General features: G+C 43.8%; 1 protein-coding gene across 4 annotated transcripts in view; it reads right to left on the bottom strand.

Annotated features, from left to right (window-relative positions):
• Window positions 1-219: 219 nt before the first annotated feature.
• WDR45B (WD repeat domain 45B) overlaps window positions 220-13,269 on the bottom strand; it is a 31,543-nt gene continuing 18,493 nt past the window's right edge. For all 4 annotated transcript variants that reach the window (XM_034790177.1, XM_034790179.1, XM_034790178.1 and 1 more), the window contains 7 exons: window positions 12,529-12,616; window positions 11,901-11,995; window positions 8,633-8,823; window positions 3,553-3,638; window positions 3,141-3,242; window positions 2,533-2,654; window positions 220-1,445 (listed from right to left, as the gene is read on the bottom strand). In XM_034790177.1, the coding sequence (XP_034646068.1) occupies window positions 1,339-1,445; window positions 2,533-2,654; window positions 3,141-3,242; window positions 3,553-3,638; window positions 8,633-8,823; window positions 11,901-11,995; window positions 12,529-12,616 (791 nt within the window). In that variant the 3' untranslated portion in view covers window positions 220-1,338. The remainder of the gene's footprint in view (window positions 1,446-2,532; window positions 2,655-3,140; window positions 3,243-3,552; window positions 3,639-8,632; window positions 8,824-11,900; window positions 11,996-12,528; window positions 12,617-13,269) is intronic.

The raw sequence follows: 13,269 nt of genomic DNA, 5'->3' as shown, positions 1-13,269 counted from the left end.
TTTATTACCAGATACTAAAAAAACTTGCCAAATTTAGATAATTTTCAGCTAAATAATCTTAAGAGTGAACTAGGACTTCAACTTTGAAGCATTTGTGAAGTTAAAGCTGAGGCACTGTATGAATATGCCTCAGCTAATTAGTGCTAGGAATTGAGAACGTATGTTCTATTTCATGTTTTTCAAGAAAATGGCATATGCCCTATTTCCAAAAAAAAAAAAATCAACGGGGGCGGGGGGGGGAGAGAAATGGATGCAAGTCGGGTGATAGCTGTTTGATTTGACCTAACTGCACCTAGGCAAATACCATTCAGTATGCAAACACTTCAAAAATGCTTTGCAGATTTAGAGTCATCACAAGGTGTACTTCACATCACCTACTTTAAACTATGTGTTAAGTGGCCTGTAAAGTCTTCTGGTTGAAGCCCAGAGAGTTGGTTTAACAGATGCATTGGATTGCTTCTAAAATACCAACTTAAAATTTTTAGTTGGAATGGATGTGTTTCATTATAGAAGCAGCAGCCTCCCCTTCAAACATGAACTTAGTTTGCCACAGTATCCTATGCAATTTACTTCATGTGCTGAGTAGTGGTTAACCACATCAGCAGTACCTAAATGTGCCTGTGTCTCTAATATATACAGTTTGGCACCACTGAAAATTACATTAGTGCTGATAGTTAATTCAACTTAACCAAGAGTGTCAGTGTGTACAGGACTGACAATCTATGGCCACAAGACAACTGCAACACACTCCAGGCCAGAGGGCAAGTGCAGTTCAGATTGGGTTTATTATAGCTACCTGTGTCCTCTCTTTCCTTCTGCATGTTAAGGTGTGTGAAAGGGGAAATAAATCCCTCCTGTTCTAAGGCAAGCTGCTGGTATAACTATTCTAGTTACCTAGTATTTACAGTTATTTCCTGCCCCCACAGCGAGGTTCAGTGTAAGTGATGTAATATGATGCCATATGATGCCTGAAATAAAATGTTCACATCCTTGCCTGAAGTTTGTACAAAACACCTCAGACATGTGGCAGGCACTCATCTGCACTCTAATTTCACAGTTTAACTAAAAAGAGACCCTGTAGGCACAAGCTGTTGAAAGCCACTTCTTGAAGATTTGACAGAAACCCAATTTTTTTCTGATACTGAAAAAAACAGCATACGAGTTTAACATAGGCAGAAGTCCTCTACATCAGCGCTTGTTCTGCTCACGATGGGCCAAGCTTCTCAATGAGGTCTGTTACACATCTTGATCAGTATTGGACATACGTACCCAGTCCTTCTAAAGAAGCAGAATAACCAAGGCAGTACTTTGACCAAAACACTTTCTTCCTCAATTTAGTCAAAGCTTGTCATCAGTCATTTCTAGAAACTGAGCATAGACATCCCTTGAGCATTCCCCTTTTTGGTTGAATAAGAATTTGTAGTAGCTACCATCTGCACATATTGCTGAAACAAAACAAAAAAGACTTGTTTTACAGCCTATAAAGCACTAGTAGCTCTAGCACATTACTTCCGAGTGCACCTTTTTGGAAACTCGCTGTTCTCAACCCAATAAGACACACCTTGTTCAGCATTAGTTTGGCTGGCAGCCTGGAGAAAGTTACTGTCTATAAGATGTTTGTCCTAAACAGCAATCAGTGCAAGGAATCTTTTGCTGTTTGCTCAAAGCCCACATTATTGGTCACACACCCTACTTCAGAGGTGGGCAAACGACAGCCCACCAGCTATTTTAATCCAGCCCTCAAGCTCCCTATAGGCACCAGGGTCTGGGGCTTGCCCCACTCTGGTGCTTCAGCTGGGGAGCAGGGGAAAGGGCTACTCCGTGTGACTCCCAGAAGCAGCAGCATGTCCCCCCAGTCTCCTACATGTAGGGGCAGCCAGGGGGCTTCCACACACTGCCCCCACAGCTCCCATTGGCCAGGAACCATGGCCAACGGGAGCTGCAGGGGCAGCACTTGCCGACAGGGCATGTACAGCAGAGGCCCCTGGCCATGCCTCCACACAGGAGCCAGAGGGTGGACATGTTGCTGCTTCCAAGAGCTGCTTGAGGTCAGGGGTGCAGGCTTTGGGCACCACTTAGCTACCCCTCCGTGCCCCAGCCCTGATCCCCCTTCTACCCTCCAACGCTGTTGTCCCAGCCTAGAGCCCCCTCCTGAACTCCTCATTTCTGGCCCAACCCCAGAGCCTGCACCCCAACCCCAATTTTGTGAGCATCCATGGCCTGCTATACAATTTCTATACCCAGATGTGACCCTCAGGCCAAAAAGTTTGTCCACCCCTGTCCTAGTTCTCATTGGCACAGATCCTATGCGAGCCTGAGGGCCTGGCCCACGATGAAGGTTTGCTTGCTCACTTTTCCAGACAGCACTGTCAAAGTTGTTACTGTGATCCCTCCCTCAGACTGACAGGCTCCAGTGTCTTAGCCAGTCATCCTTTACAGTATTAGATAGATTAAAAAGCTAGTCACTTGTGGAAGAGCTTGCCAGGGCTTGCGTTTCAAACAGAACCCTTGGGGGAAGTTCAGATAACTTACCTATGACAGCATTTGGCTCTGTTCCAAAGGCACAAATGCATGGAGAGCCTGAGGGAACCTGGAATTTGGAAAAGCTCCATTTGGAACTGAAGTATTTGGGGAGGAAGCTGGCTGAGGCCAAACTGGAAAGAGAAAAAAAATGTACATAAAAGATCCACCACAATTATTCTGATGCCACTTCGTTGATTGTTATGGTACAGATCCAAATAAAGACCTATACCCCCAGCGGAGTCTGTGTCCCATAAAAAGGAATATCAGAAACACCATGAGGTCCACTAGGGACTCCACTAGTGCTATATAGATGCTTTGGGAGGCACTCACATATTTGTGTTTGTTAGGTGGCAGTATAAAAGCATACAATACATAGATATCTTGGGTTTCTTATCTTCCTCTTTTATTCATGCAACATAGCAATGATTAATCTTCAATGTCAGTGAATTGAGTTTTTGCCTCATTAAATGCTTCTATGGGGGAAAAAAAGCTTCATTCTTAAACAACTTGGGGGAGGGAGAGAGGGAGAAACAGTCTTGCTAGCATGTGTTTAATACTGACCATTAAAACCCCAAACGATCTCAAACCAATAGGCTAGAGAATGGATGAAAGCCTACCTAGACTGCTTGTTCCTTTTGGGGTCTTCTGCAGCAAAAATATGCACCGTGCCATGGTCACTTGATACACAAATTAGGGAAGCATCCTGATTGAAGTTAATGCTGTAGACACAAATAATTGCAACAGATTTTTATTAGCCTTCATATACCATAGTAGCTTGATTTGTAAAGTGTGTATGTATTGCATTTAACCTAGAGTTAGAAAAGGAAACACTTAGCACTTCACAAACACTGATTAGGCCTGCACACAACCTGAATTTAAAAAGGAACAAAATGTAGTTAGGCTAGACACCTTGTGCCTTTGAAAAATCTTCCCTGTGGTGCTGTGTGTAATCTCAGCACAAAAAGATACCAGACACATCAAAAGATGGAGAAAGTACATTCAGAAGGGAGAAAAAAAATTTAAGCTTACCAGTAGATATTAGCTGCTTGGGAACCTCTTCGTAACTCCTGGATTAAATGCCCTGATGAAGTATCAAATATTCTTATGAGAGTCCCCTGGAAAAATAATGAAACACTTTATTAGTAAAGGAGGAAGAAGTTTTTAACTATCCTGTATTAATAAAGTATTGCAAGCGCATCCCATGCAATCCAACAATCCTGAAACACTAGTATCTTGCTAAGAATATCAAATCCTAATTGACTTGTGTGTGGATTACTTTTATCCCATTATGAACCAGGAGGATCCCTCATTAAAGGTCATGCTTAAGATTTGAAAGTACTGGAGTCTTTTGTTCACACCACGGGTCTATTTTATGGCATGGTGCCTTGTTTAACCAATGTCAGCAAAACTATTTAGTAATGTACAGATGACCAGTTGTAACATTCTGAAATGTTACTGGAGTCTTGATATTGGTTTATTGGAACAGATTTCCAATAAACTGGGCAAACATTCCAATCATCCATTTCTCACATTTAGAAATCATCCTCCTCAGTCACTACTCTGCATATTTCTCAATTAAACCAAGACCAGACAGCATAAAGCAGGAAAATCCACAAGTTTAGTTTATTGTGTTGGAATCTTCTGGACGGATTCCCTAAATACTCTTCTCCAAGCGAATATTTCTCTCACCACCTGGCATCAGGCAATCCCCATTACAAAGCATTGTCCCATTTCAGTAAACCAAGCCATTCAAGAGACCCAATAAGAAAGTCAAACTGCACTCCCTCAGAATACCACATTCATGTCAAACCAACCTCATAGCTTTCTTTGACAGTGTAACAAGCCTTATGGATGGGTGGGAAAAGCAGTAGATGTGCTATATTTTGAATTTAGTAAAGCTTTTGATACTGTCTCACATGACCTTATAAACTAGGAAAATACAACCTAGATGGAGCTACTATAAGGTGGGTGCATATCTAGTTGGAAAACTGTTCCCAGAGAGTAGTTACCAATGGTTCACAGTCAAGCTGGAAGGGCATATCAAGTGGGGTCCTACAGGGATCAGTTGTGGATCTGGTGCTTTTCAATATCATCATCAGTGATTTAGATAATGGCATAGAGAGTACACTTAAAGTTTTGTGGATAATACCAAGTTGGAAGGGGTTGCAAGTGCTTTGGAGGATAGGATTAAAATTCAAAATGATCTGGACAAACTGTAGAAATGGTCTGAAGGAAATAGAATGAAATTCATTAAGGACAAGCGCAAAGTACTCCATTTAGGAAGGAACAATCAGTTGCACACATACAAAATGGGAAATGACTGCCTAGGAAGGAGAACTACAGAAAGGGATGTGGGGGTCATGTGGATCACAAGCTAAATATGAGTCAGTGTAACACTGTTATACAAAAAAAAAAAAAAAAAAAAAAAAAAAAAAAACACAAAACACACCACCATCATCCTGTATTAGCAGGAATGTTGTAAGCAAGACATGAGAAAAAAAATTCTTCCACTCTACTCTGTGCTGATTAGGCCTCAACTGGAGTACATGTCCAGTTCTAGGCACCACGTTTCAGGAAAGATGTGCTCAAATTGGAGAAAGTCCAGAGAAGAGCAACAAAAATGATTAAAGGTCTAGAAAACATGACCTATGAGGGAAGATTGAAAATATTGGGTTTGTCTAGTCTGAAGAAGAGAAGACAGGGGGGACATGATAACAGTTTTCAAGTACATAAAAGGTTGTTACAAGTAAGAGGGAGAAAAATTGTTCTCTTTATCCACTGAGGATAGGACAAGAAGCAATGGGCTTAAATTGCAGCAAGGGTGATTTAGGATGGACATAAGGAAAATCTTACTGTCAGGGTGATTAAGCACTGAACTAAATTGCCGAGGGAGCTGGTGAAATCTCCATCATTGGAGATTTTTAAGAGCAGGTAAGACAAACACCTGTCAGGGATGGTCTAGATAATATTCAGTCCTGTCAAGAGTGCAGGGGACTGGACTAGATGACCTCTCGAGATCCCTTCCAGTCCTATGATTCTATGTAAACATGTATTTAGTCTTAAATAGAAGACCAATTCAAACATGTACAATAAGACTGCTTTTAAAAGAGAATAAATAGTGCTAGTTACTTTGTTTTGAAGTACTGTACCACTTTAATCTGAGGGAAGTCTAGTACAAAATACGGTCCCTTGAAAATGGGAGTTACAGCCAAAATTACTGCATGCATTTATTTCTCATAGCCCACATCAGTAAAGGGTAGCCTCCTTTTATCAAGTTAATTTAACTTTGTAAGTAATACCAACTATTAGACAATGCTTATAGAACATTCAATAAGCAGTGTAGTTTGAAATGGTTGCCTACCTCATCGATCATTATTGACGGTCCCTTACGCATGCTCTTACCTCAGTTTACACATATGGATTAACCACTTAAAGTTATCAGGAGCTATGCTGTCAGCCTGGAGGAGAACAGTAGTCTCCCCGGTCTACATTCAATCACTAACTTTCATCTCACTCTTTGTCCTTCTGGCTTTTCATCTCTGTCATTCTCCTTCCCTTTAGGGACAGGATTGGATTTTTAATAATTTTTAAAAGTTTAATCTTAATTTAGGAAAGACTGTCAGTTTTTTTTAGCATTTGGCGCTACTGGAATGTATATTAATACAGCCAAGATTCTAAAAAGACAGTGGCTTGAGAGCTTATTTCAGTTGAAGGATAGGAGGAAAGGTAGCAAAGAGTATAGCTAGGATTTGGCTTTTCATTCCTCCAGTTTCTCTAAAGTGGAGTTCAGACTGTATTTAGTCTTCCAGGTGTCTCCATATACATGGGGCCTCTTGTGAAGCACTCTGCCTTGCATTCTTTCCACTCTGCTCTTCAAAACGGTAGAGGAGATATAGGTAAACAGCAGCACAATCCACAAATGGGATCAAAGGCAGAGATATGACAGGAAATGTGCAGCCAAAGTATTCAAAAACAGAAGAAGCTTAAGGTTAGGATTCTAGGTCTGTATTTAGGAGCTCACAGGTGAGATTTGAGTGTTTAAGTGAATCTGGAACAGTGAATTCAACTTTTTTTTTTTTTTTAAATCTCATCCCTGAGATGCCTCACTGTGGCTCTAGGCTCCTGTTTTTGAAAAAGTGTTGTCCCTGCAAAGTTAGAGCGATACACGACCATCTTCTGAAAGAGACATCCCTTGACATAGCAGCATGAAAAGTGTCCAGTGGAAATCTGCTTCCATGCTCCTCATGTACTGGCTGACTTTAGAGAGCTTTTGAAGCTTAAACTGATTTAGGAGTACAAATCCTACTTTCAGTGACAACGGTTCTGAGTCACTTGGGTGGTTTTGGAAACCTACATCCAAAAATTATGTAAAAGAAGTGATTAGTTGTTATCTAGTAAAGTTATTCTGATTGTGATACTTATATTAAAACAGGATGGCCAAACAGGTTTACAGTCCTCCAGTCCTAGAAGTTAAAAAGGTTTTACAATGAAATGACGGTCCTCAAGAGCAGAGATCCTGGCATCATGCCAAAAATGAAAATCCATTGGTATCCATATAGTAGTAACTTCTAAATTATGCAGTTCAAAAGGGTCTGGTAGAGCAACAAAATATTTTCTAGGAATATATAAAGCTTGGAAAACAATTCTCCAACATAGTGATCAAATATGTTCCTGGATCTGAAGCTAAAAATCAAGTTCAAGCTGAACTGAAGCCTAGATAGTAGACTAGCTAGTATAGCACCTGACAGACTTGTAGAATGCCCTCCCTTCCAGAAGTGAGCTTTTTAGTTAATAGTTTGACCAGTTACACATTTGTATGTCCATGTACAAAACAGTCAGGGATAGTGGAAGATGACAATTTTCTGAAAATTTAGGCTCAAGGATGTTGTCTTTCAGTAACTCCATGGATTCCTTAGAAGCAAATTAAGACTCCAGTCATGGGTGGCAGGTATCAAACGCAGGGGAAGGCTAAGCCTACCCCAACTGCCTTCACGGCCCTGCCCACACTCCACCCCCAGACCACCTCCTGCTTCCCACTGTGCTCTGCTGCAGCTCTTCCTTCCCATGGTGGAGCCCAGCCAGGGAGCCCAGGCAGCTGTGGGGAACCGCAGCAGCCCTCCATCTGTCCAGAGTGGGGGGGACTGAGAGCAGCCCCTAGCCCGTGTCCCCGCCACCAGGGCTCCCCAGCCACCCAGGGCAGGAGGAAGGTCTGTGACTCCATGGTGGCTCCCCACAGCTGCCCACACGGCTCTCTGACTCAACTCTGGACGGGGGAGATCCAGGGGCCTCAGAGCCGCAGCCCGGCCACGGTAAGAGCCTTGCAGGCAGCTGTGAGGAGCTGCAGACCCTCCACCTGCCCAGGAAGCAGGGACATGGGTCGGGGGCTGCTTGGGCCCCCCGCACTGTGGGCAAGTGGAGGGTCCACCGTGGCTCCCACAGCTGCCCAGCTCTTATCAGGGCCGGGCTGCAGCTCTGCGGCCCACCCTGGGCCGAGCCAGGTTGGGAAGAGCTGCGTGGGCAGCTGGGGGGAGCCTGGGTCCCTCCAGCTGCCCTGGACGGGGGGGCCTAGGACATGGGCAGGGGGCTGCTTTTGCCTCCACCTCAGGTAGGGGGCCCCAGCCTCTCCCACTTTTGGGAGGGCTGGAGGTACTGGGGGCTGGCCTGCAGCCAGGGACTCTGCGCTGTCTGCCCGCCGGGCGCTCTGGAGGGTGGAGTCCCCTGGGCTCCAGTGGGGGAAGGGGTCGGGCGGTGGGATAGCCTCCCCAAGCCTGTGGTTCACCTGCCGCCCATGAGTCCAGTCTAGTAAACAAAGCCTGTTCTTGGCTCAAGATACCTGGACTCAATTTGAATAAGTCCATTGGGTTACTGAATGGAGTAATGTCTCAGCTGAGAGCTGCTAGAGAGTCATGCCAGATCTCTAGGGAAGTATCCAGTTTTGCTGAGGGAGCAGTAAAGATCAATGGGAAAAATTCTGTGCGCACTAGGTTCCTTAAGACTTAGTTTTCCAGTAGTTGCAGTGTAACAAAGCATTTGTGCCATTAATATTAGGACCATATAGTGTATTCATAAATATAGCCACTGATAACAGAACATTTGATTATTTGCTTACTTTTTCTGATGCTGTTGCAATTCTTGTTCCCTGCAGGTTTAAAGCTATACAGCTCAAGACTCCTTCATGAGCTGGTATGTCTACAGGAGGCTTTTCTGTATTAGCCAGATCCACTATCTGCACATGCCCAGTATGTGTTCCAGGGAATGCAAGAAGGGAATTATTACTATTTGGACAAAGGACACAGAGACCTAAAAACAAAATAGACAAAAAAAAAGGAGCAATTTTTTTTTAAAGGCTTTGAAAATAAACCACATCCCACACACTAGTTCTTACAATACACTACAATAATTTTAACAAAAGGAAATCCTAATGTCACATCTTAAATTTAGAAATACAGTTTTGAAGTTTACTACAAAAAGTGAAGACATAAGGTTAAACAAGCTTCTAGTATCTCCAAATATAATCCAGCAGTAAGTGCAGTGCATGTACAAACGAATGGGCGGGGGGCAGAGGGTTAGAAAAGGAGCATTGCAAATTAACAGAGTGATCTCTGGGACTGCAGTTCATCCTACAGTACAACCAGGACAGCCCATGCTAGGTCTAAGAATCTGGACATTTTCAGCAAGTAGCTTTACAGGTTTGATGTACTAGCTACCGTAAGGTGGACCAAAGCCTATAGAAGTCTGAAGAAAATATCACCTTGCCAAAATTTAAAAAACAACACAAAACAAAAAAAACAAAAAAAAATATATTTTTAGAATAAAATTGAAGTTGGAGGGGCAAAATTAGTTTCAACTACGTATTAACTCAGAAAGCCAATAAATAAAAAATCCAAAGCCAGACTAAGATGCCCCATCTTCTTCTGGCCCCCTCAGACTTCAAGCTAGTACCTATTTACTGAAATGGTGTTTACATGTCTCTTCTGAATTTGGCCCGTTAAGTCTAAGTGGTAAGTTGGTGCAAGTCACACCAGTGGGGCAGAAGTGCATTCTGGGGGCAGGGGGGGGGGGGGAGAAAAAAAAAAAAGAGGAAGGTGTAACAAGGATCAAGTTAAAATAGGAGATTCTCTAAATTAGACCTTCTGGCTCCTTGGCCTTTGCACAAATTTAATTTATGTGCAAATTACACCACCATGCACACATCACCTCCAAGTCTGACCCAGAAATGCCAGTGACATTATTAGCAGCCATGGCAGCCTTTTGAAAATCCCTATCTGAGCTTATTAATGGTAGCATAGATTTTAAGTACTTTTGGACAGGGCTATGCCTCCGTACACACGCACATGTGTACACACACACACTGCCTAGTTTAATGAGACCCTGATCCAAGTAGAATTTCTGTAGCATGCACCACACTTGGATACTTAATCTGAAAAGCTCAGCAGTGATTTAAGAGCACTTAGTTCTCCAAGACAGTGAGGAGTATGTGGAGAGAGACTATTACAGACAATACCAGTGTTATAAAGACTGAAAGGACTGATAATTAAGTGCAGTCTTCTTAGTAGAGACAAGGAGGGTGAGGTAATATATTTTATTGAACCAACTTCTCTTGGTGAGAGATAAGTGTTTTAGAGCTCTTCTTCAGGTCTGGGAAATGTACTCAGAGTATCACAGCTAAATCCAAGGTGGAAGAGATTGTTTAGTGCAGCATTTCTCAAATGCGGCCATTGGCCATATGTGACCACCAGGGGCTTTTCTTGTGGCCATGGCCTCCTCAACGGTTATAGGGGTGGGGGGGGGCCCCCACGGGATGACTGGCCCCTCCCCCTCCCTGGTGCACCTGGATACACTGCCTTGGTCTTGATTGCTGGGGCCACCAACAGGGGTTGGGCCCTGCCCCCCTCCGAAGACAGGTGGGGCACAACACTGGAGGAGCAGCTAGTGAGTTCCCTACCTTCCGAGGGGCAGTGGGACTCAGGCTTTGGGCTTCAGTCCTGGGGTGGTGGGGTAGCAGGCAGTAGCTGCGGGGCTTCAGGCTCCAGCCCTGGGCTCTGGCTGCATGGTGGGAGGCCCCAGGCTTCGGGCTCTGTCCTCTGGCCACGGAGCTTCAGGCTCTGGCTCACCGCTGCCTCCCTGGCCCACACTGCCTCCTCCAACCCCCCCTCCCCCCATCCAGGGCTTAATTTGTCCTCAAACTTGCCAGGGCTGAGTAAATCTGCCGTGAAAAGTGATACGTGTATGTTTGTTAATATCACTTTTCAAAAAAGACTTACAAGCTAGCAATAAATAAATTACAATGATTAGGACGTGTATGTGTGCATATTTGTTTTTCCTAAAGCTAGTTAAGTATTGTAGGAAAAAAGTGTTAAAGCGGCCACTAGCAAGAGTTGGTGGCTGCACTCTGAGGCCACCAAATAATTTGTCCTGAGAACCCCTGCTTTAGTGTAATTAGTTCACCTTGAATGGTCTCTTAGATTAATGTGTGTGTTAAGTGGCCCATTAACACCTTCCCAGCCATAGGGCGGAAAGGATGGGGGGGTGGGGGTGGGGGGGAAGGCTGGAGGGTTGTAGTGGGTTATAGATTGTTGTAATAAGCCATAAATTCAGTAGCTCTAGGCAATCCAGGATTTTTAAATGTCTAGCATATGAATTTAAGCACCCAGGGTCATCTTTTGAAGGTGTTGTGCAGATTTTCTTTGAGGATGAAGATTGAGAGGTCAGATAGAGGAATCACTTTGTGGAGGAGAAAAAAAAAAAAACCCAAGTGATAGGGTGTCTTATTTTTCTGTGCAAGTTCATTTGAGCACAGTGATTGTCTCGTTTCATCCACATAGTTGTTCTTGGGCATTTAGAGCACTGGATGAGGTACACCACTTGTTGGGATAGGAGTGTGTAGGACCCATGGATCTTGAAAGGTGGTTTTTTGGGGGAGGGGGTAGGGGGGCATTGATTATCATAACGGTGGAGGAGATTTGTCTGCAGGTTGTGTGTCTTGTTCTGGCAGGGTCTGGTGCTGCTTTGAGTTGGCGTGTCCTGGTCTGTGAGGAGCTTGCTGTTGAGGAGCTTGAAGAAGTTGGGGGGCTGTTTGAAGGCCAGAAGAGGGAGGGGTATTTATTTCAGATTGTGGTCCCCATCGAGTATGGTTTGTAAGTGCTTAATGATACCCATATGGGTTCCACTGTGGGGTGGTAGGTGACAACTGGGACTGTGCAGTCGGGAGGGGATTATTTCCATATTGGAACAGGTTCTCTTGGTATTTGGGTGGCCTGTTCCATGATGTGAGCTTTAGTAGGAACTATCCTTGATCATTAGTAAATAGTTATGTGCAAAAAAAAAAAAAAAAAAACACAACACCTACCTTCCCCCATTTTAAGTACACTACTAACCTTTAGGGTTGTAGCAGGTTTCAAAGACATGCAACTGGTGGGGATTGTGTGTGAATGTGAAAACTTTAATCATCGAGTCCAAAACTACCACAATTCTGAAACAGATAAAAAGGGAAGCACTTATGTCTTTTCAATCAAGAGCAGGGAAAGGTGACAGAGAGATACACACAGAACTACTAATGCATAATTATTTCAATTGTACAAGGCCTTCAACATACTTTAATTTGATTCTTACACTTTTACCCTCCCAACCAACAGGAACTGCAGTTCCTGAAAAACCACTTTGTCATGGCTGAAGGTTAATTAACAAGACAGAAAGCAGATAGGTGCCAGCTGTTCACAAATTCAAGCAGGGGTTCCTGCTACAGACCAACAGGAACCCCTGTAACACTCTTCTGTACCTGGCAAAGCAGAAAGTTTCAGTGGTAAGCTATACACCAATCTACTTGAACTCTGATCCACTCACCCTTTTAAAAGCTTGTCCAAAAGCCCCATTTTAAATAGATTTCTAGTTGCAGACATATGCTTTAAAGAATTTCCTTTCATAAACTGAGAATATCTCAAAAACACCTTTACACATAACAGACAAATAACGCCTTGCACATGATAAATTTTTACTTATACCTACCTATCTCTTCGCAATTTAACTGCTTTGACTTCTGTTGAAAATTCTATTTCAATAACTGTCTTCTTTTTCAGATCATCCCAGATCATCACTAAAATGGTGGAAAAGATCCCATCAGAACAGCAGTAATATCTCATTTCAGATTTCTAAAAAGTTTGACACAATCTCTTCCTAACTGGAAAGCACTTGTATCAGTTTGATAAAGTGACAAGAAGAGCTATTTGTTGGACATTGGTCCTAGTTTTGTATTCAGCCTGGGCTTACTGCAGTGGATGGTTGCTTTCCCCCCCCTAAATTAAGTAGTAAAGAATTAAGACGGAAGCACAATTGTCGAGGTATTACTAGAACATTAATATCTCAAGTGTTTCCAGAGTACTTTACAAACTATGTACAAACCAACCAACAAAAAACCCTCACCTTACTGATCTCTGAAATGCAACCAACTCTGTAGAGCAGGGGCGGGCAAGCTTTTTGGCCTGAGGGTGGCATCGGATTTCAGAAACTGTATGGAGGGCCAGTTAGGGGAGGCTGTGCCTCCCGAAACAGGCAGGCGTGGCCTGGCCCCCACCCCCATCCAAACCCCCCTCCCCCATGTCTCGCCCCCAGACAGCCCCCCCGGGACTCCTGCCCCATCCAACCCCCACTGTTCCCTGACAGCCCCCCACCCCCCACCCCCGGATCCCTGCCCCATCCATCTGCCCTTCTCTCTGTCCCTTGACTGCCCCCCACCACCCCATCCAACCC

This window comes from Trachemys scripta, chromosome 14 (genome assembly GCF_013100865.1).
Source record: "Trachemys scripta elegans isolate TJP31775 chromosome 14, CAS_Tse_1.0, whole genome shotgun sequence".
Classification (NCBI taxonomy): domain Eukaryota; kingdom Metazoa; phylum Chordata; order Testudines; family Emydidae; genus Trachemys; species Trachemys scripta.
The sequence above is the reverse complement of the archived record's forward strand: the minus strand, read 5'-3'. Positions and strand labels throughout refer to the sequence as shown.